This window comes from Vitis riparia, chromosome 10 (assembly GCF_004353265.1).
Source record: "Vitis riparia cultivar Riparia Gloire de Montpellier isolate 1030 chromosome 10, EGFV_Vit.rip_1.0, whole genome shotgun sequence".
In the NCBI taxonomy this organism is placed as follows: domain Eukaryota; kingdom Viridiplantae; phylum Streptophyta; class Magnoliopsida; order Vitales; family Vitaceae; genus Vitis; species Vitis riparia.
Genome location: NC_048440.1, coordinates 20,633,829 through 20,655,950, shown reverse-complemented (window position 1 = coordinate 20,655,950; position 22,122 = coordinate 20,633,829). Strand labels below are relative to the sequence as shown.

At 37.1% G+C, this 22,122-nt stretch overlaps 1 protein-coding gene and 3 pseudogenes across 1 annotated transcript; all 4 read right to left on the bottom strand.

Annotated features, from left to right (window-relative positions):
* Positions 1 to 1,448: 1,448 nt before the first annotated feature.
* LOC117923212 lies at positions 1,449 to 6,580 on the bottom strand (annotated as a pseudogene).
* Positions 6,581 to 8,329: 1,749 nt separating this feature from the next.
* Positions 8,330 to 11,671, bottom strand: LOC117924348 (cellulose synthase-like protein E6). The gene is made up of 8 exons (XM_034842961.1): positions 11,233 to 11,671; positions 10,830 to 11,154; positions 10,368 to 10,508; positions 10,137 to 10,268; positions 9,846 to 10,058; positions 9,519 to 9,743; positions 9,077 to 9,424; positions 8,330 to 8,950 (listed from the first exon to the last, which is right to left on the bottom strand). The coding sequence occupies exons 1-8, from the start codon at positions 11,508 to 11,510 to the stop codon at positions 8,405 to 8,407; spliced, it is 2,208 nt and encodes a 735-aa protein (XP_034698852.1). The 5' UTR covers positions 11,511 to 11,671; the 3' UTR covers positions 8,330 to 8,404.
* A 1,312-nt stretch (positions 11,672 to 12,983) lies between these two features.
* Positions 12,984 to 17,074, bottom strand: LOC117923382 (annotated as a pseudogene).
* A 108-nt stretch (positions 17,075 to 17,182) lies between these two features.
* LOC117923383 lies at positions 17,183 to 21,476 on the bottom strand (annotated as a pseudogene).
* Positions 21,477 to 22,122: the final 646 nt, after the last annotated feature.

Genomic DNA, 22,122 nt, shown 5'->3' with positions numbered 1-22,122 from the left:
TTTTTTGCAACTGCAGTGCCAAATTAGTTTCCCGACATCCTGTTGTCAATTCAATTTGCGCATCACCATTGGAACAAAACACAAAGGTGAGTTGTGATGACCTTATTTTTATTTTTTGAATAAAAAATCAATAGCTTGGACGCATACTAATCATGGAAAGATGTTAGTGAAACACTTTGTTTAATTTAAAAAGAATAAATTGATGAGACTGCGAATGGCGGTCGGCCATGGGAATTCTTTGTTAATGGCCTTTGTTGAACTTTAAAAATCAACTGAATGTGGAATGATGTGGCCGACTATGAGGGATGTCAATGGCTAGTGTTTGTTTGAGATTTAAAAATAAAATGAATGCATGGTAGACATGGAAGAGTGTTAATGCTTTGTTTTAATTCTTAAAATCAGTGAATGAGAATGAGTGTCGGCCATGGTGATTAGTTAATGGTATATATGTGATTCATGTTGACTGTGAGTGGTGTTAATGGGCTGTGTTTATTAAATTAAAGAAATCAATGAGATTGGAGATTGAGTGGTAGCCATGGAGGATTGATCTAGTGGTATGTTTGTTGTTGAATTAAAAATTCAAAGTGGCCAACCATAGAAGTTAAATGGAATGTAGTTTTTGATGTTAATATGGAATCTTGAAATCAATGCAATCGGTCATGAATATGTGAAATGTTAGTGTTTATTTATGCGAATAAAAAAATTTCAATGTAAAATGGAAATGGTAATGTTGGTGGTTGTTTGTCTTAATAAAAAATCAATGTGAATATGTTGTGATAGAGAATTAATGGCCTTTGTTGAATCTAAAAAAATCAGTCAAATTGGATGGAATTACAAAATTGAATTTATGCAAAATAAAATGGGCTTTGGGTGGGGCCCAACATCAAAGAAGTTTAATTTGAAATAAAAAATGAATTTGAATAAAATGTCATGTGTGCCATTGATAATTTCACATTCAATTTGGTGAGATGTGAGATATATTTTATATTCATTAATTATGTACTAACCTTCTCTTTTGATAGTGCATTGTGGCTCGTTGCCCAGGTACGCATCCACTTCCATTCTGGTCATTCTCTATTCATGTTTTGATCTTCATATGTGTATAATCGGTTTGAGTATCCATTGATTTTCTTATTGATTACCATGTCAACTTCATTTTATTAGTAAAGATCTGACTTTAGGAACTTAGAGGGATGTTATAGTCTTTACCGTACTTTTCCGATAAGTAACCTGATCCCCAAACCCGATCCAGTTTTTCACAGGCCACTTTTTCCAAATAAGGAGTTACACTTAGAGTTTTTCTTTCTTATTTTGTTTACCTTTTAAAAATAAAACAAAAATAAGTGGCGATTTCAAGTCATTTTCTACTAGATAAAATCATTTTTCAAATAAAAAGAGAGTTCGTCATCGAGTGGAAGCGCATGAGTCGAAGTTCGGGGTTCACAGTTCTAATATAAGGCTGCTACATAGGTCAATAGAGCCAAGGGAATTGATTGATATGTGTCAGAGTAGGGCATTCTGATTGCATCCTTTCGGAAGAAGAAGAGTCCTTGGTATATTGGGAGGTTCATGAAAACCAGAACCCCACATGGAAGAATCTGCAATAAGAGAGAGTCTATGACCTGAGCTTGCATATCCATAATCACCTTCATTATGCCTTCAACAACAGTGAGCAGGTTGAGCAAAGCCAGTGTGGCTAAGATGGTAAACATTGGTGAAGGAGCACCGAACTCCATGACTTCTTTCTCAAAATTCTTAGATTCTTCTTCATCAGCCACCTTGGAAGCGACTGCAAAGGAGGACTTGGAAAACCCTAACTGCTTCAATATGGTTTCTGAAAAGCCAAAGAAGTAGGAAGTTGTTCTTTTAAACACCCACATCCTTTGATCATTCCACCAACCCAGGAGAGTGTCACCACACCAAATAAACTCGCCCAAGCTGTATGCACAGCTGCTGCTGATGACATATGCAAAGGGTAGAATCCATAGGCTTGAAATCTGAAGGCACAAGATGATTAATTTCTTAATAATTAAAGTATGTAGCATCTATTTAATAACTTGAGGCTTTTACATTTGGAAGCAAGGAGATGCCTTTGAGGAGACGAAGCGATGGTATAGCGAAGTAGTATAGAGTAGACAAGCAGTTTGGGGCCCACAATAGGGAGAGACAGTAGGAAATTTGAAGTTTAAGGGGAATCCTTTTATGCCCATATGTGAAGGGACAGTAACTTGAAAGGAATATCTGAAAATTACCATCAGACTATCTCTCATGTTGTGTCAGTGATTGCAGTAGAGTTGAAAATTGGGAAAGTTGTGTTTTCATGGGCCAATATGGTAATAATATTGTTTTTGGAACCCAGGTTTGTGAAATGGGAAAAACATTTGTTAATGTGGAAACTTATATCAGTTTCATGCACTCTGAGCCGGTTGTTTTTTTTCTACCGAAATTGCCCCTCCAGGTATCCAGGTCAGCAGCCCATCTCAGCACGTGAAGGTAGTACTTGAGGTGCGTTAAGGTAGTACCTGAGGTACATTAAGGTAGTACTTGAAGACCATTAAGGTAGTACCTTATGTGCATTAAGGTAGTACCTGAAATTTCTTATAATTACATAAGGTACCGTTGGAGTAACCTATGAAAACATAACAATGTCATGCTGCAATAGGTAATGAAATTAACTAATAAAAATCTGAAGCCACAAAATGGCTACATTTCTTGCAGGTGCGTTAAGGTAGTACCTGAGGTACATTAAGGTAGTACCTGAAGACCATTAAGGTAGTACCTTATGTGCATTAAGGTAGTACCTGAAATTTCTTATGATTACATAAGGTACCGTTGGAGTAACCTATGAGAACATAACAATGTCATGCTGCAATAGGTAATGAAATTAACTAATAAAAATCTGAAGCCACAAAATGGTTACATTTCTCACAAGTGCGTTAAGGTAGTACCTGAGGTACATTAAGGTAGTACCTGAAGACCATTAAGGTAGTACCTTATGTGCATTAAGGTAGTACATGAAATTTGTTATGATTACATACGCCACCGATGGAGTAACCTATGAGAACATAACAATGTCATGCTGCAATGTGTAATGAAATGAACTAATTGTGTCTTAAGTCACACAACAACAACATTTCTCAAATATGCACTAAGATAGTACCTGATGTACATTAATGTAGTACCTCAAGCCTATTAAGGTAGTACATGTTTTGCATTAAGGTAGTACCTGATGCGATGAAACAATTCTGTCTTCGTTGACAAAAGATGTACACTACAAATTCCAACAAACATTACAAATTCACAAACACTACCAACAATTTCTACTAACCAACACATAATTTATGCATTTTAATCGCCAATATATGATATTGCCTAATTATATTCATAAATTATTGCCATCAGTCTAAAAATCTGAATAAATACACAAGTTTTCCACCCAATTTCTAAATATGTCCACAACATTTTTCCATTTCATGAGTCTCCAATACACAAAAATATTGAGATCGAACAGCCGCTCATACGATCCAAAATCGACATTCGCCCCAACCTATGCCCTCACCAATGGAGGAAAAATTGCAAATACAACAACCACTCGAAAATCACTCTTTTGCTCCAGTTTAAACAAAAAAAATATTAAAAAAAAAACCCTAAATACAAATTAATTACCTTCACATTTGATGTGAAGGTTACAGAAAAATGTGATCCAATGAGAAGAACACGAGATTCTTCTTCATGAACCCAATATATCAGAGTTGTCGCTTCCATTCCGGTTCGCTTTCCTAAACCAGATTTTCAGTCAACACGTACCCTCCTCAAGCCGTCTTCTTAACTCGACCTTGTTTCAATGAAGTGCTCCATTTGGTTCTTCACAATTACCACAAGCAACAAAAATTTCGATTCAGGTTTTCAAGTAAAGGTTTATACTTTCAAATGTGTGAAATTTTGCAAATTTTCACACCCTCTTCGATCCGAAGGGGTGACGAAATTGGGATGATCAGGTTCAAATGGTTAGGACTTTGAGAGGAGAAGGGGCTGAAGATAGAAAACTAGATTGAAGTTTGGGATTAAAGGCTTCAGAAATTAAATGAGAGAAATTGTTGAAAAATATACAAGATTCTCTGCTTCGCCTCGGTGACGGAGTGAAGACAGATGAGAGGAATGGCTGCAAAAATGAGAGAGAGGGAAGAAAGAACGGCTGAACGCTAGGGTTTTCTTGTGGGAACCTCTGCTTCGCCTCCATGACAGAGTGTAGAAAGATGAGAGGAATGGGTACCTGGAGGGGCAAGCTCGGTAGAAAAAACACAGCCAGCTCAGAGTGCATGAAACTGATATAAGTTTCCACATTAACAGATGTTTTTCCCATTTCACAAACCTGGGTTCCAAAAACAATATTATTACCATATTGGCCCATGAAAACACAACTTTCCCTTGAAAATTTGAAACAGATTGATTTCCAACCTCTGCATTGTATTGATAGCCCTGTAAGGACTAAGGACATCTTCCACTGGACAACCATACTTCAAACCCATCTGCAAATGAATAGATATGAAGTTACATATCTGTGTATGTGACTTAAGGAGTGTGTCTGTGTGTGTGTGAGAGAGAGAGAGAGAGGAAGAAGAGAGAGGAACCTCCTTTCTCCACTGAGTGTTATCTTCATAGCTGCAATTTGCAAGAACTTTGTATGTTTCTTCTAGTACACTTGCACTTAATTTCTTCTATCTTTCTATCATTGTTTCTCGTTGTCTGCTCTCCCTCACATTCCTTATCATACATCTTCCCACAAAGAGTCTCCCTCCTGTGAAAGCACTCAGTGCCAACATAGCAAGGCCCTCCATTGCGATCAATACCTGCTAGCTCCACCTTGATCATAGAAATTTTACACAGAAGAGTAGCAAGTATACTAGAGTTGGCAAACGCCTTCAACATCCATAGCTTTGCCATCTCTCCCATCAATTAGTATCTGTGAAATTAGCAGATGATCATTAATAAGATCAAACATTCCAAGAAAAGGAAGAACTATTCATTCTCTTCTTTGTTACATCCTTGTTTCCTCTGATAGGCTTTGCCCATCATGATATAAGATCCTAAGATCTATATCTGATAATGAAAAGGATATGCTTGTAGATCAGGTATGAATAAAACGATACGCTTGTTAAATAGAAAAGACAGTGAGAAGTACTTGAAGAATGGTTTGATGATTCCGTGGATCAGAGACAAAGTCCCACTCTCCAAATCCTTTGTGTTGTTGGCGTATTTCTTCTGAAATTTGGCCCACCTTCGTAGCAGCTTCCATCCGGTTTCTCATATTCTCATATAATTTCTGTGACAAATAAACAAATAAGTAAAAGATAAGGTTTTAGCCTTTAAAATTGAAGAACATGGGAGATGGTGTATACCCCACTTTTGTTCCCAAATTTCAAACGATATTTCAATCAATGGTTTGAACTTTTCAATCATAGGAGGTTGTGGTCCAGTTGAAGAAATTTGTCCCAATCGAAACTGGACCATATTTTCTGTGGAGAGGTGGAGAGCTTGAAATGGACTCTGGGCAATGCAGGCATTGCTGAATATGAGCCAGTCAAAATTGACTGTGATATTCGGCTTGGTATATTCCTAAGAATTTGTTTTGTTTACAGTACCTTCACTAGGAAATGGGCATTTTATATCTAAGCATTTGGAATCATACAATCTCATTCTTTGAATGATGATGCAGGACTCTCTTTATAGAAAAAGAGAAAATCATCCATTTTACCATTGTTGCAGGACGAAGAACAGACAGATGTGAAGGAAGACATGAATATAAAATAAGCAAACTTTACCTTGATGGATGACCATTCCTCAGCCTTTTGTGGATCATCATCATTTGGTTCAGGAGTAGAGCTTAAATAAGCTTCTGGGCATCTGGGTTTAACTTTGAATTTCTTGCAAAGTGGTAGCCATAGCTTTGAGAACTGAGAGGCCTCTAGGAGAGCATAAAATGTTAGACATGACCCACAATCATCAGAAAGATAAGACGCTCAGCTTCTCAGGCAGGTAGTCGTAAGCCATGACTGATAGGACTGTGTTGATGACCATGGTTGGTGGCTCTATTATGGGGTTGGCAGTGCACTCAAATATGTCTATCCCAGGTAAAACCTTCTCATACCTGTTTCAAGGTCAGGATTAGCAAGAGAAAGAGATGGGAGAAGAAGAAAAGAGACAGAGAGAAAGAGAGACCTTTGAGAGAGTCTGTCTTTGAAGGTGTAGCGGTAGATGGGGTTCCATCTAACAGACAGAATGACAAACCAGTAGAGTATTTACCAGAGCTCTGATAAGAACAATCCTATCCAAGGCCATCTTCCAACTTCTCCTTCCTCCGGTAGATGAGTTAGTCTGTAAACCCAAATCAAACATATGCCCACAAAGGTTGAAACAGCATACAATCCAAAGAGGATTCTGCCCTTTGAAGTCTTTGTTTCAAACAGAGGAAGATGACCATCCCTTCCCATCTTCCACAGAGGCACTACCTCTGTTGTATAAGCTATGACATTTATGTTGTTCTAACTTCTAACAAGCAACTTCCAACCCTTTGGTCTCAATATATGAACATCTGATTCAAAGTTTTAAGTGTCCCAATCAAGAGCCAACTGTGCTCAGGTTCTCATTTTTTTTTTTTCCTTTTCAATTTATGAATCTTTTCCATTTGTAATAATATCCCATTAGAAATGGAAACTTAATACCAGTTTTGAAGATTGCAATTCTGTTGTTTAGCCTTTTCTTTTCAATCTTTGTATAAGGAATTGTGTTTTGCACCATGTGGAATCAAGCTCTACGCATAAAGGTAGCCATTTGTCACTGTCGTCCTGCAGCTAGCCATCTCTGGTTCTTCTTTTAGTGGAAGAATCCAAAGAAATATTTGGTGGAAAAAAAATTGGCATTCTCCAATTGTGAGTGCCTTATTTTCAATTGCAAAGAAGGGGTTGAAACAAAATTTCATGAGAACAAGTATAAAATTATTTCAATGAACAGTAACATTACTTCATGATTACTATTTCTCTCTGTTTTCCTATTTTTGGAAATTGGAATTATTCTTAGGGACAAATTATTTCCAAGGAAATAATCCTCTTTTGGACAATATCTTAATTGACAAGCTTTAACCTTTTTCTTCTTTCTTTGTTTCCTATTCAACTCTATTTTTTTTATTTTATTTTTGGAGTATTTCCGAGGCAAAATAGACTATGTATCAAAGCTATGGTAAGAACAATCCCATACAAGGCCATCTTTAAATTCAAATAAAAAATATGCCCATAAAGGTTAAAACCGCAAATAATCTAAAAGAGGATTCTATGTATCTCAAAAATCTTTGTTGTTTCATTGTACTTAAAATCCAAATAGTTTAAACTATTAAGAAAACAGGTTATCCAATATGATATCAAAGTTTCATTTAACATCTCATCGTATGTTCATTTTCTTAGTTTATTAAGACCACAATGTCTTCCCACGTTGTCTCTAAGTGGATTGGTACTTGACTCGAACTCAATTCAATATTTAAGTAGGCTTGGACAATTATTTTTAATATTTGAGTTTAGGTTTTTCAATTTGAATTCAATTTGGGTTGAGGTTGAGTTTATATTGGAAAACCTAAGCCTCACTGAATTTGATTTAATATTTTTATAATATTTATAATGCATATTATCCCATATAATAATATTTATTATATATATATATATATATATATTTTAAAAATATTAAATTATGTTATATCATTTTTTTTTTATAAATATTTATAGATGACCTTTGAATTATGCATGAGTCTAACTTAAACAACCCAAGTTTAGAGAAATGGGGTTGAGTTGGACTTGGGTTAGAGGTTGAGTTAGGTTGAACTTAAATTGATTGTTTCTTAATTCATATTGAACTTGAGTTAGCCGTCAACTTGACTAACCCATCGAAGTTGCAACCCTATCTCCAGGTCACAAGCCTTGAGGAGCTTTGGTTAATTGGAGGTCAGGTATGTTTGTTTACATGTAAGTGGGTGTTAATCATATATACAGGGGTGGATCTAAACAGTGTTTAGAAGGGGCAAAAATCCCCCTGAAATTTTGATAAAAATATTAGGGTTAATAGGATTTGATCCCTTGAATTTTAATTGACCTAAAATTTTGAGAAAAGTAGCCATCTACCACTAAACTATGTAAGTAGTTTGATGTTGTTTTGCTCTCTAAAATAAGTTTCACATACTGCCCACCTAAACCTCTTTTCTGGCTTTGCTACCGACCATATAAGCTTTTTCGTAACACAAACATCAAAAACTTCAAAAAAAATTGGCTGCTTATATATATATATATTAGTTCTTCAACTACAAAGCATTACATAAATATAAAAACTTGCGGAAAGGAGACAATTTTCTTACACGGTAGGACTAATACAAGGCTATTGCACAAGCCAGTAAGGCTAAAGTAACAGACTTGTATGTAACAGAGGTGGGCATGGCGCCCTTGTCCTTGCGGAAAAAGAGGCCCTGATATAGGGGCGCGTTGATGAGAACAAGAACCCCACATAGGATAATCTGCAATGCTAGTGACTCTAATGCTCTGTCTTGAACATCCACGACCACCCTCTGTACACTCCAGACAAAACAGAACAGATTGAGCATCGCAAGTGTTGCTAATATGGTAAACATTGGTGAGGGAGATCCAAACTCCATGAGTTCCTGCTCATATCTTCGAGATACATCTTCATCAGACACCTTTGCAGTGATTACAAAACTCAACTCCACAAATCCTAGTAGCTTCAAGATTGTATCAAGGAAGGCAAAAAGGTATGAAGTTGTCCTTCTGTACACCCAAGCTCTTTGTTCATTCCACCAGCCTTGGATTGTGCCATCAGAACATAGAAACTCGCCTAAGCTGTATGAATACTTGGCCACGACCACATAGACGAAGGGTAGGATCCACAGGCTTGATATCTGAAAGGGAGATATAATGCATTGCTAAACAGTTCTAGCTTTTGAATTATTGTCTGCTTGAATATTAGTTTTGGTAGAACATTTTTTCAAACTCTTAAGTTCACTTGGGGGGTGTAAGGTACATACCTCCGGAAATAAGGAGACACCGCCGAGGAGACAGAGGGGTGGAACAGTAACATAGTATAGTGTAGCCAAGCAGGTTGAAGCCCACAGTGAGTAGGGAGAGTATGAGAATTGTAGATTCAGAGGAATCTTCTTATGTCCATATACAAAGGGACAGTGCCTTGAGAGAAAGATCTGAAACTGGCCTTCAGACCACCTCTTATTTTGTACTAGTGATTGCAACAGTGTTGTTGGAACAACACCCAAGAAGCCATTCCTTTCTGGTCTACAATAGATGGATTTCCAACCTCTGCATTGTATCGACAATCCTGTAATAATGTCTTCCACCGCGCAACCGTACTTCAATCCCATCTGCAAATCAACATATATATAGAGAATCTTACATTAAGGAAAAGGAAAAAGGGAAAAAAAAAAACATACAAGCATGACATTCAGAGAGAGCAACCTCCTTTCCCCATTGAGTGTTCTCTTCATATGTACAACTCGCAAGCACCTTGCATGATTCTTCTAACACACTTGCACTTTCTCTGTTCTCTCTGTCATACTCTCTCTTCCATCCTCTCTCGCATTCCTTGCTATATTTCATCCCACAGAGTGTTTCTCTCCTATGAAAGCACCCACTACCAACATAGCAAGGCCCCCCACAAGCATCCATGCCTGGAAACTCCACCTGTTTCATTAAGCATTCCAAAAAACTAATACAATTCATCAAAATGTACTCTCCTCTAGGCCATACAGTAATGAATGTATAGTTGTATTTGATATTACTTACCGTTTTAATTACCCTCATATCAGTACCATACAAGTCATTCCTGGTGAGATTGTTGTAGTTCTGTGGAAACTGTACATAAGCAATTTCATGGCCCTTCTCTTCATCCATGAAAAAGCATAGAGCATCTCTCACTATTTCGGAATTGTTTGAGTACATGTCACAGTCCACATTAAGAATAATAGAACCGTTGCTTATCTTTGATGAGACCCTTATCTGTGCATCCAAAAATGATTATCAGCCGCATTAAGAAGATATAGCAGACAGGTTTAAAGCAAATTAAGTTAATTTTACCAGTGAATTCATAGCTCCAGCCTTAAAATTGTGATGATATTGGGGTCTCTTCTCACGTGCCAAGTATACCAGAGTTGGCAATGGTTGTCCTTCAACATCCACAGCCTTACCATCTCTCCCATCAATTAGTATCTGCTATTCTTTATCAAATTAGTAAAACAACAATAAAAGAAGCTCACAAATATGGATGTTTGCTATTCTTTATGAAGATGAAATTAAGACAAGAAATACTTCAACAATGGACGGATGATTCTGCCGTGTTGCAGCATACTCCCACTCCAGAAATCCCTTGTGCTCCTTTCTTATTTCTTCTGAAATTCTGCCCAGTCTAGTGGTGGTTTCTATTCTATTCTCCATGTCTTCATATGCTTTCTATAATGAGAAAAGGAAAATAACTTTTTTATCAAACGCAGAAGAACTATTGAAGTCCTTGGGTTATAATAGAGAGTGGGAAGGGCCCACTTATTGGTGGATTCATTCTTAAATGGGAAACTATTCAAATAATAAAATGACAACTGGCCTTGTGATTCCGAGAACTTTATTATTGTTAATATTCTTATTTTTAACATTAATTGCAGAGGTGAATCGGACACTGCGCTGTCATGGAAGACTTAGACTTATCTTCAGGCAAAAAATAACAATTTTCTCAAAGAAAACAGGGGAAGTAAGACTATGCGCAAAGGGAGTTAGTACCTTGACAGAGAACCAGTCCAGAGGCATGGGAGGATTACAATCATTTGGTTGAGGAGTTGAGGAAAAATAAGCCGCAGGTGACCTTGGTTCTATCTTGAATTTCCTGCAGAATGGTAGCCAAAGCTCTGAGAAGCGAGAGGCCTCTAACAAAGCATAGAAGGTCAGGTCCGAGCCCCCATCATCAGAGAGATAGACACTTAGTTTGTGTGATGGGTAGTTATAAGCCATGACTGATAAAACAGTGTTGATGACCATGATGGGTGGCTCTATCGTTGGGTCCGCAGTGCACACAAATATGTCTACACCTGGCAAAATCTTCTCGTATCTGCACATATAGTTTCAAAATAGGCGATTAGCCAGTGAAAATAAGAGCTAAGAAAAGGGAGACACAGAAAAAAAAGACCTCTGAGAGAGCCTGTCTTTGAAGGTGTAACGATAGATGGGGTTCCATCTAGAAAATTGTGAGACAAACCAGTAGAGGCTGAACCACAGCTCAGATAAGAACAACCCCATCCAAGCCCATCTTCTAAGCACTTGCCCATTTGCAGCTGGGAAGTGTATCGCCCTGTAGACACAGATAAAAATGATACCCACAAACACTGATGCTGCATAGCATCTGAAGAGGTTACGACCCTTCGCAACTTTTGTTTCAAATAGTGGAAAATTGCCTTCTTTGCCCATTTCTTCTTCTCTATCTGTCTGTCTCTCGCTTTCTCTCAGCAATCAATCACGGGGTCAGCTTACACAGAGATATAAGGTTGGGATTTATCATTGGAGGGATTTTTCTACTATTATAGTCAAAGCTTACACCGACTACCCAGCCCGCATCACTCGTTAATTTAAATTGCATTTAGCAATCCCATCAAACATCAACTTCAACTTCAACAATCTTCTACCTTTTGTCTCTCTTCCCTCTTTCCAAACAAAATAATAATAAAAAAGAAAAAAATACCTCACCGTTCTCCCTTCATGATTGATGGTATATTTTAAAGTCATCCCTTAAAAAGCTGTTTTTACAACGGCTGTATAGCTTTGTACCTCGAAAGTAAACGGGACATCATTGGTTCAAAAGTTAAGTTTGACTTATAAAAATTAAATAATTGATAAAAATAATATAAATACGAAGAGATGAATTTATCATTCAAAATTATTTTTAAATATTTTTTACCATATTTTTATCTTAATTTTTTTAATAATTATTTTGAAATTTTATTATTTTTAGAAAACTAATTTTTTAAAAAATATATTTTAAAAATATATCATTTAAAAAAAAATAATTTTGACATATTTTTAGTTATTTTTTACATACATAATTTTAAAAATATATATTTTTTAAGATGTTTGATTTTTAAATAATAATAATAATAATTTATTTTTAATTTTTTGAAAAATGGTGTATTTTTTTTCCAAATCATTAAATTAAATTAAGTTTTATTAAGGTTTACAAAATAAATAAAATTTAAATGAATGTTTTTTTATTTTTTTTTATAGTAGATCATTTTTGGAAAGATAAAAAATTCATATATTTTTTTTCAATTTTCATATTTTCTTTATATTTTAGACTTAAATGGTAAACTTATATGAACTAAAACTTAATTTTTCAATAAAACATAATTTTTTCAACATAAATTATATACAGAGGATTCCTTGACGTGAAATAGCAGGCATTTGATGGCGACATTTGACAATTCCCTTTCCACTGCCAGTGTTTCCGAAACGTTCATGGTGGTGGTAGACGGTTGCTTGATGGAGGAAATTTGGAGGTTCCTGCCTTCCTGGTTGTGGAGCTCATTTCAGCATATGGGCTTGCACCGATTTCTAGATCAAGGTCTCATCTGACGGTCAAGTTCAAACACAGAAAAGAAAAGAACATAGAAGAGAGGTTTTGGGAGGGTTAGTCACCCCTTTTCCAATAAAAGATCTAAAGCCACCAATAAAAAAACCAACCCACTTCATAATTTCGAACATAAAAGATTGCCTTCCTACTTAAGATCTTGAAAATTGATGTTACGGTTTGATTAAGAATATTTGAAGGGAAAAAAAAAGGTAAAAAAATAATTATAAAATTTTCTTCTTGATTGCACATGAAAAAAAATAAATGATATACATAAATATCCTTTGTAACAAAATAATAAGTGATTTATTTTTTTAAAATAAATAAATAAATAATCAATTTTATAAATAAATATCTAATTTCCAATAAATCAAAACTTCTGCAAAGCCTTACATGATATACATAAAGAGGTCTGGTGAAGAGACGCTTGGCTTACTAATACAAAGCTATTGAGCAGGCCAATAGTGCTAAAGCAACCGATTTGTACGTGACAGAGTTTGGCATGGCGCCCTTGTCCTTGCGGAAGAAAACCCTTGGTACACAGGCAGGTTGATGAGAACAACAACCCCACATAAGATACCCTGCAGTGCTAATGACTCCAAAGCTTTAATTTGAATACCCACAAACGCCCTCTTTACACAACAAACAAAACTGAACAGATTGAGCATTGCTAGTGTGGCTATAATGGTAAACATTGGTGAAGGAGAGCCGAACTCCATAACTTCTTGCTCGTATCTTCGAGACACATCTTCATCAGACACCTTTGCAGTGACTGCAAAAGTGGTCTCAGCAAACCCTAGTAGCTTCAAGATTGTATCAAGGAGGGCAAAGAAGTAGGAAGTTGTCCTTCTCAACGCCCATATCCTCTGTTCATTCCACCAACCTTGGATTGTGCCACCAAACCAGAGAAACTCGCCTAAGCTGTATGCATACTTGGCAATGATGACATAGGCAAAGGGCAGTGCCCACGGGCTTGATATCTGAAAGGGGTATAATTCTTAATACTAATGATGAGTTTGGGATTAATTTGCTTTAGTAATGTTAAGTTCATACCTCTGGAAACAAGGAGATGCCTCCAAGGAGACAGAGGGATGGGACAGTGACATAGTATAGTGTAGGCAAGCAGTTTGGAGCCCAGAGTAGGTAGGGACAATATGAGAATTGAAGCTCGAGAGGAATCCTTTTATGCCCATATAGGAGGGGGCAGTACCTTGAGAGAAAGATCTGGAAGTTGCCTTCAGACCATCTCTTGTGTTGTATTAATGACTGCAATAGTGTTGTAGGGGCAACACCTACAAAGCCTTTCCTTTCTGGGCTGAAACTGATGGATTTCCAACCTCTGCATTGTATTGATAATCCTGTAATTATATCTTCCACTGAACAACCATACTTCAAACCCATCTGCAAGTCAACATAAGCATGAAGTTTCTTACTCGAAGAAAGAAAAAGGAAAAAAAAAAACGATGGCATTAATGAGACAGATAGAGGAACCTCTTTTCCCCATTGGGTGTTCTCTTCATAGCTACAACTTGCAAGGACCTTGCACGATGCTTCTAATACACTTGCACTTTCTCTTGCCGTTCTGTCGGTCTCTCTCTTCCATTCTCTCTCACATTCCTCGCTATATTTCATTCCACACAGTGCCTTTCTCCTGTGAAAGCACCCACTACCGATATAGCAAGGCCCTCCATTAGCATCAAGTCCTGGAAGGTCCACCTTTTTCACCAATCATGACAACATCCGACAATAAAATTCATTAGAAATCCTTGATCTCTCTAGCCAAAACAGTAACGAATACATAGTTCTTTTCCAATTTTGCCTACCTCATTAAGCACCCTAAAGCAGGTGCCATATAAGTCATTCTTAGTGAGATTATTATAGCTCGGTGGAAACTGGACATAAGCAATTTCATGGCCCTTCTCTTCATCCATGAAAAAGCACAAAGCATCTCTCACCGATTCTGAATTGTTGGAGTACATGTCAGAGTCCACATTAAGAATGATCGAACCGTTGCTTATCTTTGATGACACCCTTATCTGTTCACCCAAATCATAATCACCCGCATAAAAAATGATGCAATAGACAGAGGTGCATTGGAGGAACGCTCAACTGATTTAATGGATTTAGGATGCATGTGTGTAGAGGCTAGAGCAAAGTTTTACCAGTGAATTCATAGCTCCAGCTTTGAAATTGTGGTGGTATTGGGGTCTCTTCTCCCGGGACAAGTATACTAGAGTTGGCAAGGATTGGCCTTCAACATCGACAGCCTTGCCCTCTCTCCCATCAATTAGTATCTGTTATTCTATATCATATTAGTGAAAAATGAACCTCACAAATATAAATGTTCTGATTTTCAAGCACCTGAACAATGGACTGATGATTATACTGTGTAGAGACATGGTTCCACTCTAGAAATCCTTTGTGCTCCTTTCTTATTTCTTCTGAAACCCTGCCCAGTCTAGTGGTGGTTTCAATTCTATTCTTCATGTCGTCATACGATTTCTACAATGAGAAAACAGAGTAAGTGTTACACTGCAGCCAGAAAACCGATAAAAGGCCTTAGTTATAATGGTTAAAGATGAAAAATTCGAGCACTGTGAGTGTAAAACTTAGTGCCAAAGCTACAAAGGCTAATGAAAAATAATTTGGTTAAAATTCTTTCATGATAGTAGTAATAGTGACAAACTTAATAGAATGCATTTTAAGATCAGAATCCGAGTATAATCCTAAAAAAAAGGTTCAAACCTAATCTGTGTTGTCTTTGAATTCCAACATGACTGTTCATTACTTGTAATATAATTTAGAAAGGAAAAATATCTGGAAGAATATGGGAAGCAATTATCTAAGCATGGTGGGACCAGTATATGGAAGAGGGCTGAGGATGTCATCTCTTTATTATCTGTAGCAGAAAACAAATTCAATGACAGGACAGCTTTCTTCTTCTTGCTTCTTTCTTAGGCAATTTGAAACGAACAATTTGTGTACATTGCATCTGAGTCTTATTCCAACTTCATTCAATTTTTTTTTTTTATAACAAATACTAGAAAGGTGGACGAACCAACTCAGAGCAGCCATGGAAGCATATCGTTAGGCAAAATTAAAAAACTAAAAAAATTGAAAGAGAAAAGAATGGCAAGGAAGAAGAACCATTATTGGGGAGGTTGAATGAACTCAGGCCAGCCACAGAAATAGTGCAAATATGTTCAAACGGAAATTAATCTTAAACTAAAATTCATAGAATCCAAAGAAAAAGAAACAGAGAAAGTTATACCTTGATGGAGAACCGCTCTTGAGCCATGAGAGGATTACTATCATGGGGTTTGGGATTTGTGGAAAAATAAGCAGCAGGTGACCTTGGTTCTATACTGAACTTCCTGCAAAATGGTAGCCAATGTTTTGAGAAGCGAGAGGCCTCTAACAAGGCATAGAAGGTCAGGTCTGAGCCTCCATCATCAGAGAGATAGACGCATAGTTTTTGTGATGGATAATTATAAGCCATGACTGATAAAACGGTATTGATGACCATGATGGGTGGCTCTATTCTTGGTTCTGCAGTGCACACAAATATGTCTATGTCCGGAAAAGCGTTCTCGTATCTGCAATTAAGTTTCACAATAGGCAATTAGCAAGTGAAGATGGAGGCAAGAAAAGGGTGAGGAGGAGAGAAAAGATCACCTCTGAGAGAGCCTGTCTTTGAAGGTGTAGCGATAGATGGGGTTCCATCTAACGAATTGAGTGATGAACCAGTACAAACTGAACCACAATTCAGCTAAAGATAAAACTATCCAAGCCCATCTTCTCAGTAGCTGTCCACCTGCAGCTGGGAAGTGAACCACCCTATAAACACAGATAAAAGTGATGCCCACCAAAACAGATGCTGCATAGCATCTGAATAGTATACGACCCCTAGCAGCTTTTGTTTCAAAGAGAGGAAGATAGCCATCTTTGCCCATTGCTTCTGTCTTTCTCTCACCACCATGTGATCAGCTTATATAAATAGTTTGGTTTGCATTTTTCATTTTATTGTTGTTATGGTCAAAACTTTACTTTACCGCTTTAAATAGCATCAAAGAAAGGAGTAAAAACAGATTATCCCATCTAAGCCCACCCATCTCTAAATTGCTTTCCTCTTGTAAATGACCCGAGCACAAATAGAACAAGTACCCACAAAGATTGAAACTGGATAAACTGTGAAACAAGATTTGACCCTTTTCAGCCCTTGTTTCAAACAGAGGAAGAGAAACATCTCTCTAGCTCTCATGCTCTCATACACTCTCTCTGCTGTCTCATGCATTACCTTATATAACCTGCCCACTGTTTCCTTTAAATTCAAGAATGTATCTAACAAAGAGAGAAGGGATATTCAAGGTTTAAGCATCCTCTGCATGCACAAACAGAGTTCATGTGCTCATTCTTTTTTCCTAAAAAATTTGCAATTTCTGGACTCTCTGGTGACACCCTGATGAACAGTGGTTTAAGCAAGAAAATGGGTATATGATTAAATCTAAGCCTTAATACCTGGAGAAACATATACTATCCATTATTGAAAATTGAAACTGCATCAGTTATACATAGATAACAGTTCTTCAGAGCCTTATATAATACATATAAAGTTGTGGCAAAGAGACTTTGCTTACTGATACAGTAAACTATTACAAGGCTATTGAACAGGCCAACAGCGCTAAAGAAACTGATTTGTATGTGACTGATGTTGGCATGGTGCCTTTGTCCTTGCGGAAAAAGAGCCCTTGGTATACAGGCAGGTTGATGAGAACAAGAACCCCACATAAGATAATCTGCAGAGCTAATGACTCCAAAGGTTTAATTTGAATATCCACAACCACCCTCTTTACACCACAAACAAAACTGAACAGATTGAGCAATGCAAGTGTAGCTAAAATGGTAAACATTGGTGAAGGAGAACCAAACTCCATGATTTCTTGTTCGTATCTTTGAGTCACATCTTCATCACACACCTTTGCAGTGACAGCAAAAGTGGTCTCAGCAAAGCCTAGTATCCTCAAGATTGTATCAAGGAAGGCAAAGAAGTAGGAAGTTGTCCTTCTGAACATCCATATTCTTTGATCATTCCACCAACCTTGGATTGTGCCGCCATACCAATGAAACTCACCTAAGCTGTATGCATGCTTGGCGATAATGACATAGGCAAAGGGAAGGACCCACAGGCTCCATATCTGAAAAAGTAACTTAATTCATTGCTGGGAACCAAATAGCATTTCAATTGTTTGGATACAGCAAGGTGTCATGCCAGGACTTCTCTTTTCTAAAATGGAAGAAGAAAAGCACATAGTTCTTTTTGAAGTATTTAGGAAAATCTATCATGTTCAGAAACTAAATTTATTGAGAATAATTTGAGAAATTTTGCTAGCTAGTGATCATACGTTATGGAACAATGTTGCCTGTGCTTGACAGCAAGTATTTTGCAGTTCTGTACTACTCAAAAGTTTTTAAGTTTGGAAGTATCTGTTTCAATGATGTAATGTTCATACCTCTGGAAACAAGGAGATGCCTCCAAGGAGACAAAGGGATGGGACAGCAGCATAGCATAGCATAACCAACGAGTATGCAGCCCACAGATTATAGATAGAGTATGCGAGTTGAAGTTTCAGAGGAACCTTTTTGTGTCCATATATAAGTGGACAGTGTCTCGAGAGAAAGATCTGAAGGTGGCCTTCAGACCATCTCTTATGTTGTACTAGTGACTGCAACAGTGTTGTGGGCGCAACACCCAAGAAGCCCTTCCTTTCTGGATTGAAATAGACGGATTTCCAACCTCTACATTGTATTGAGAATCCTGTGATAATGTCTTCCACTGCACAATCATACTTCAGGCCCATCTGCAATTCAACATAAAGATCATGATTTTAGCTTAAGAAAAAGGAAAAAGCTTTACAGGCAGTAAATTCATGAGACAGAGAGACAGAAGAACCTCCTTTCCCCATTGACTGTTCTCTTCATAGGTACAACTTGCAAGGACCTTACATGATTCTTCTAATACACTAGCACTTTCTCTTCCTCTTCTGTCATTCTCTCTCTTCCATTCTCTCTCACATTCCTTGCCATATTTCATTCCACACAGTGCCACTCTCCTATGAAAGCACCCGGTACCAATATAGCAAGGTCCTCCATTAGAATCAAGGCCTGGAAGTTCCACCTTTTTCACCAGTCATGTCAAAAGCCAACAATAAAATCATTAGGAAGTCATTGCTAATGCCTACCTCCTCTAGGCCAAGCAGTAAGGAATATATAATTCTTTCCAATCTTGCCTACCTGAATAATCACCCTAAGGCAGGTGCCATATAAGTCATTCCTAGTAAGATTATCGTAGCACTGTGGAAACTGGACATAAGCAATTTCATGGCCCTTCTCTTCATCCATGAAAAAACACAGAGCATCTCTCACTGATTCTGAATTGTTGGAGTACATGTCACAGTCCACATTAAGAATAATCGAGCCATTGCTTATCTTTGATGACACCCTTATCTGTTCAACAAAATCAGAGTCACCTACATTAAGATAATTGACAGTGGCTCACTGTAGGAAAGCTGAAGTCATTTAAGCTTACAAGTGCATTCATGGCTCCAGCTTTAAAATTGTGATGGTATTGGGGTCTCTTCTCACGGGACAAGTACACTAGAGTTGGCAAAGGTTGTCCTTCAGAGTCCACAGCCTTGGGGTCTCTCCCATCAATCACTATCTGTTACTTTAGATAATATTAGTAAGAGATGAATCAAAGATAAATATGGAGAAAAACCAAGTAGAGATGTATTGATTTTCAAGAAGAAATCTTTTGGAATAGGAAAAAAATACACAAATTAGTAGAATAACTACTTGAACAATGGACTGATGGTCATGCCGTGTTGAAGCACTGTTCCACTCCAGAAATCCCTTGTGCTCCTTTCTTATTTCTTCTGAAATTCTGCCCAGTTTAGTGGTGGTTTCGATTCTATTCTTCATGTCTTCATACAATTCCTATAATGAGAAAAGGAATAGAACTTCTAAATCGTATGTAGAAAAACTCTAAAAAGATTTGCCTAGTATGGGAGTTACACATACTCATTATAACATGGAAAGAGAGAAATTCAAGTACCACATACCATTACACACTCTGATGAACATTTTCTTTGTTCTCCTAAGAGTTTAAGTTCCTAGGATTTGGACTTTTATTTATTTATTTGTGGGCATACATGTGGGCTCAACAAATCGGGAAAATAAATATGTATTGAGGTTTGAATACATGATCTCCCACCAAGCCTGCTTTATCAATTTTACTAAAAACTTAACCTTGCAGGATTTGCACCCATAATATATATTATACTCTTCCACACTCATCATTATTTATGATCTCTAAATTGTTTGCAGGATTTGGATCTATAATATATGTTATATTCTTCCACTCTTCATCAATTATGATCTCTAAATTGCTTGTACGATTTGGACCCATAATATGTCTTGTACTCTATCATATTCCTCAATTCTGATCCCTCATAGAATTTATTTGAGTGGTCAGAATGCAAGTCAAATGCTGAGAGAAAGGAAGGAATTTCATCTACGTTATACCAACAAGACTCTTGCCTTCTGCAAAGTCCTTAAACCATATTTTAGACTGCTTTTAAAAAACACTTAATTTTACTTTAAAAAATATTTTTGAGAAAAAAATATGGTCGTTTCATAAAATTTAAAAAACATTTCTAAAAAATTTAAAAATCTTAGCATTCTATATATGAGCCTCCCAAAAAAAAAAAAAAAGAAACACTTCTGAAGAACACTACCGAGCACACACTCATTCATTCATTATCTTCCCTGCAAAACTTTCCGGAAAAAAGATGCAACAATTTTGAAGTGGGTCAGACTGATAATGCACAGTGGTCGACATTAATGTTGGGGATCTTTCGTATCTTAAATAGTTACTCATTAAAAGGACAGCATCCTTCTTACTGTCTGAGGCTCTCTTCCAGCTTCGATTATTTCCTTTAACAATTGGGTCTTTGGAATGAAGTCAGAGCAGCCTTGGAAGTAGTTGCAGCTTGCAACTACATGTTGACAATTGATCTTAAACCAAAATTCATAGAATCCAAGGAGAAAAAAACAGAGAAAGTTGTACCTTGATGGACAACCACTCCTGAGCCATGAGAGGATTGCTATCAGGGGGTTCAGGAGTTGTGGAAAAATAAGCAGCAGGTGATCTTGGTTCTATACTGAACTTCCTACAGAATGGTAGCCAATGTTTTGAGAAGCGAGAGGCCTCCAACAAAGCATAGAAGGTCAGGTCTGAGCCTCCATCATCAGAGAGATAGACGCTTAGGTTCTGTGATGGGTAAATGTAAGCCATGACTGATAAAACAGTGTTGATGACCATGATGGGTGGCTCTATTCTTGGATCTGCAGTGCACACAAATATGTCTATGCCCGGCAAAACCTCCTCATATCTGCAATGAAATTTCAGAATGAGCCATTAGCAGGTGAAGATAGGAGCAAGAAGAGGGAGAGAGATTGAAAAAACCTCTGAGAGAGCCTGTCTTTGAAGGTGTAACGATAGATGGGGCTCCATCTAACAAGCTGAGTGAGAACCAGTAGAAACTGAACAACAACTCAGATAGAAACAATCCCATCCAAGCCCATCTTCTTAGCACTTGTGCGCCTGCAGGTGGGAAGTGAACCACCCTGTAAACCCAGATAAAAATAATACCCACAAACACTGATGCTGCATAGCATCTGAATAGGATACGACCCTTTGCAACCTTGGTTTCAAAGAGAGGAAGATAGCCATCTCTGCCCATTTCTACACTGCCTCTCTCTCCATTCATTTCCATGACCTTATAAAGTCACATGACTTTTTTTTTTTTTTGTCAGTGGATTATTGGAAGGACACCATTGGTCGAGCCCTTTCTTCGAAATTTACAGTCCTTGTGTGCTATACTTTGTCACCATGTGAGTGGGTAACATTGGGTGGCCAGGCCAAAGGATGGTTTTATTTTTTAAATATTTTGAACACATTTAAAAATCAAAGAATTTTGATCTATGGAAATTAAAGACTAGTTGGTGTTAGTCTTTGAACCAAAGAGTACTTTGCAGTATCATATTAAATTCATTTGTCTAATATCATTTCAAAGCATGTAAGGTAACATTGCGACTAAGTTGTTATTAAAAAATGCTTTCACGTATATGAAAAATATGACTACACCAACGCAAAAACAATATAAAAAAGATTAGGGTGAAGAATGTGACTAAGATAATAAAATATATATATGATTAAAGATATAATGTATTAAAGCAGTAAGAATGTTGTCATATTCCTAGTAAGGACAAGTTGGTCTTGAAAATTTGTCTCAAAAAATCTCCTGTCACCTTCAAAACGTAAGAGAAGGTCCCACAATCTCTTTCAAAGTTATAAATGACTTTTTTAAAACACAACTAATATAGATCAAGATAAGAATA

Bases quoted from the DNA above. Each gene is read 5' to 3' on its own strand.
- LOC117924348 (XM_034842961.1), bottom strand. From the start codon at position 11,510: ATGGGCAAAGAAGGCAATTTTCCACTATTTGAAACAAAAGTTGCGAAG. The intron at 11,155-11,232 runs GTCTTTTTTTTC...CTATATGTGCAG, and splicing joins AAAGACAGGCTCTCTCAGAG to ATACGAGAAGATTTTGCCAG. The intron at 10,269-10,367 runs GTATTTCTTGTC...AAAGAATAGCAG, and splicing joins ATCATCCGTCCATTGTTGAA to ATACTAATTGATGGGAGAGA.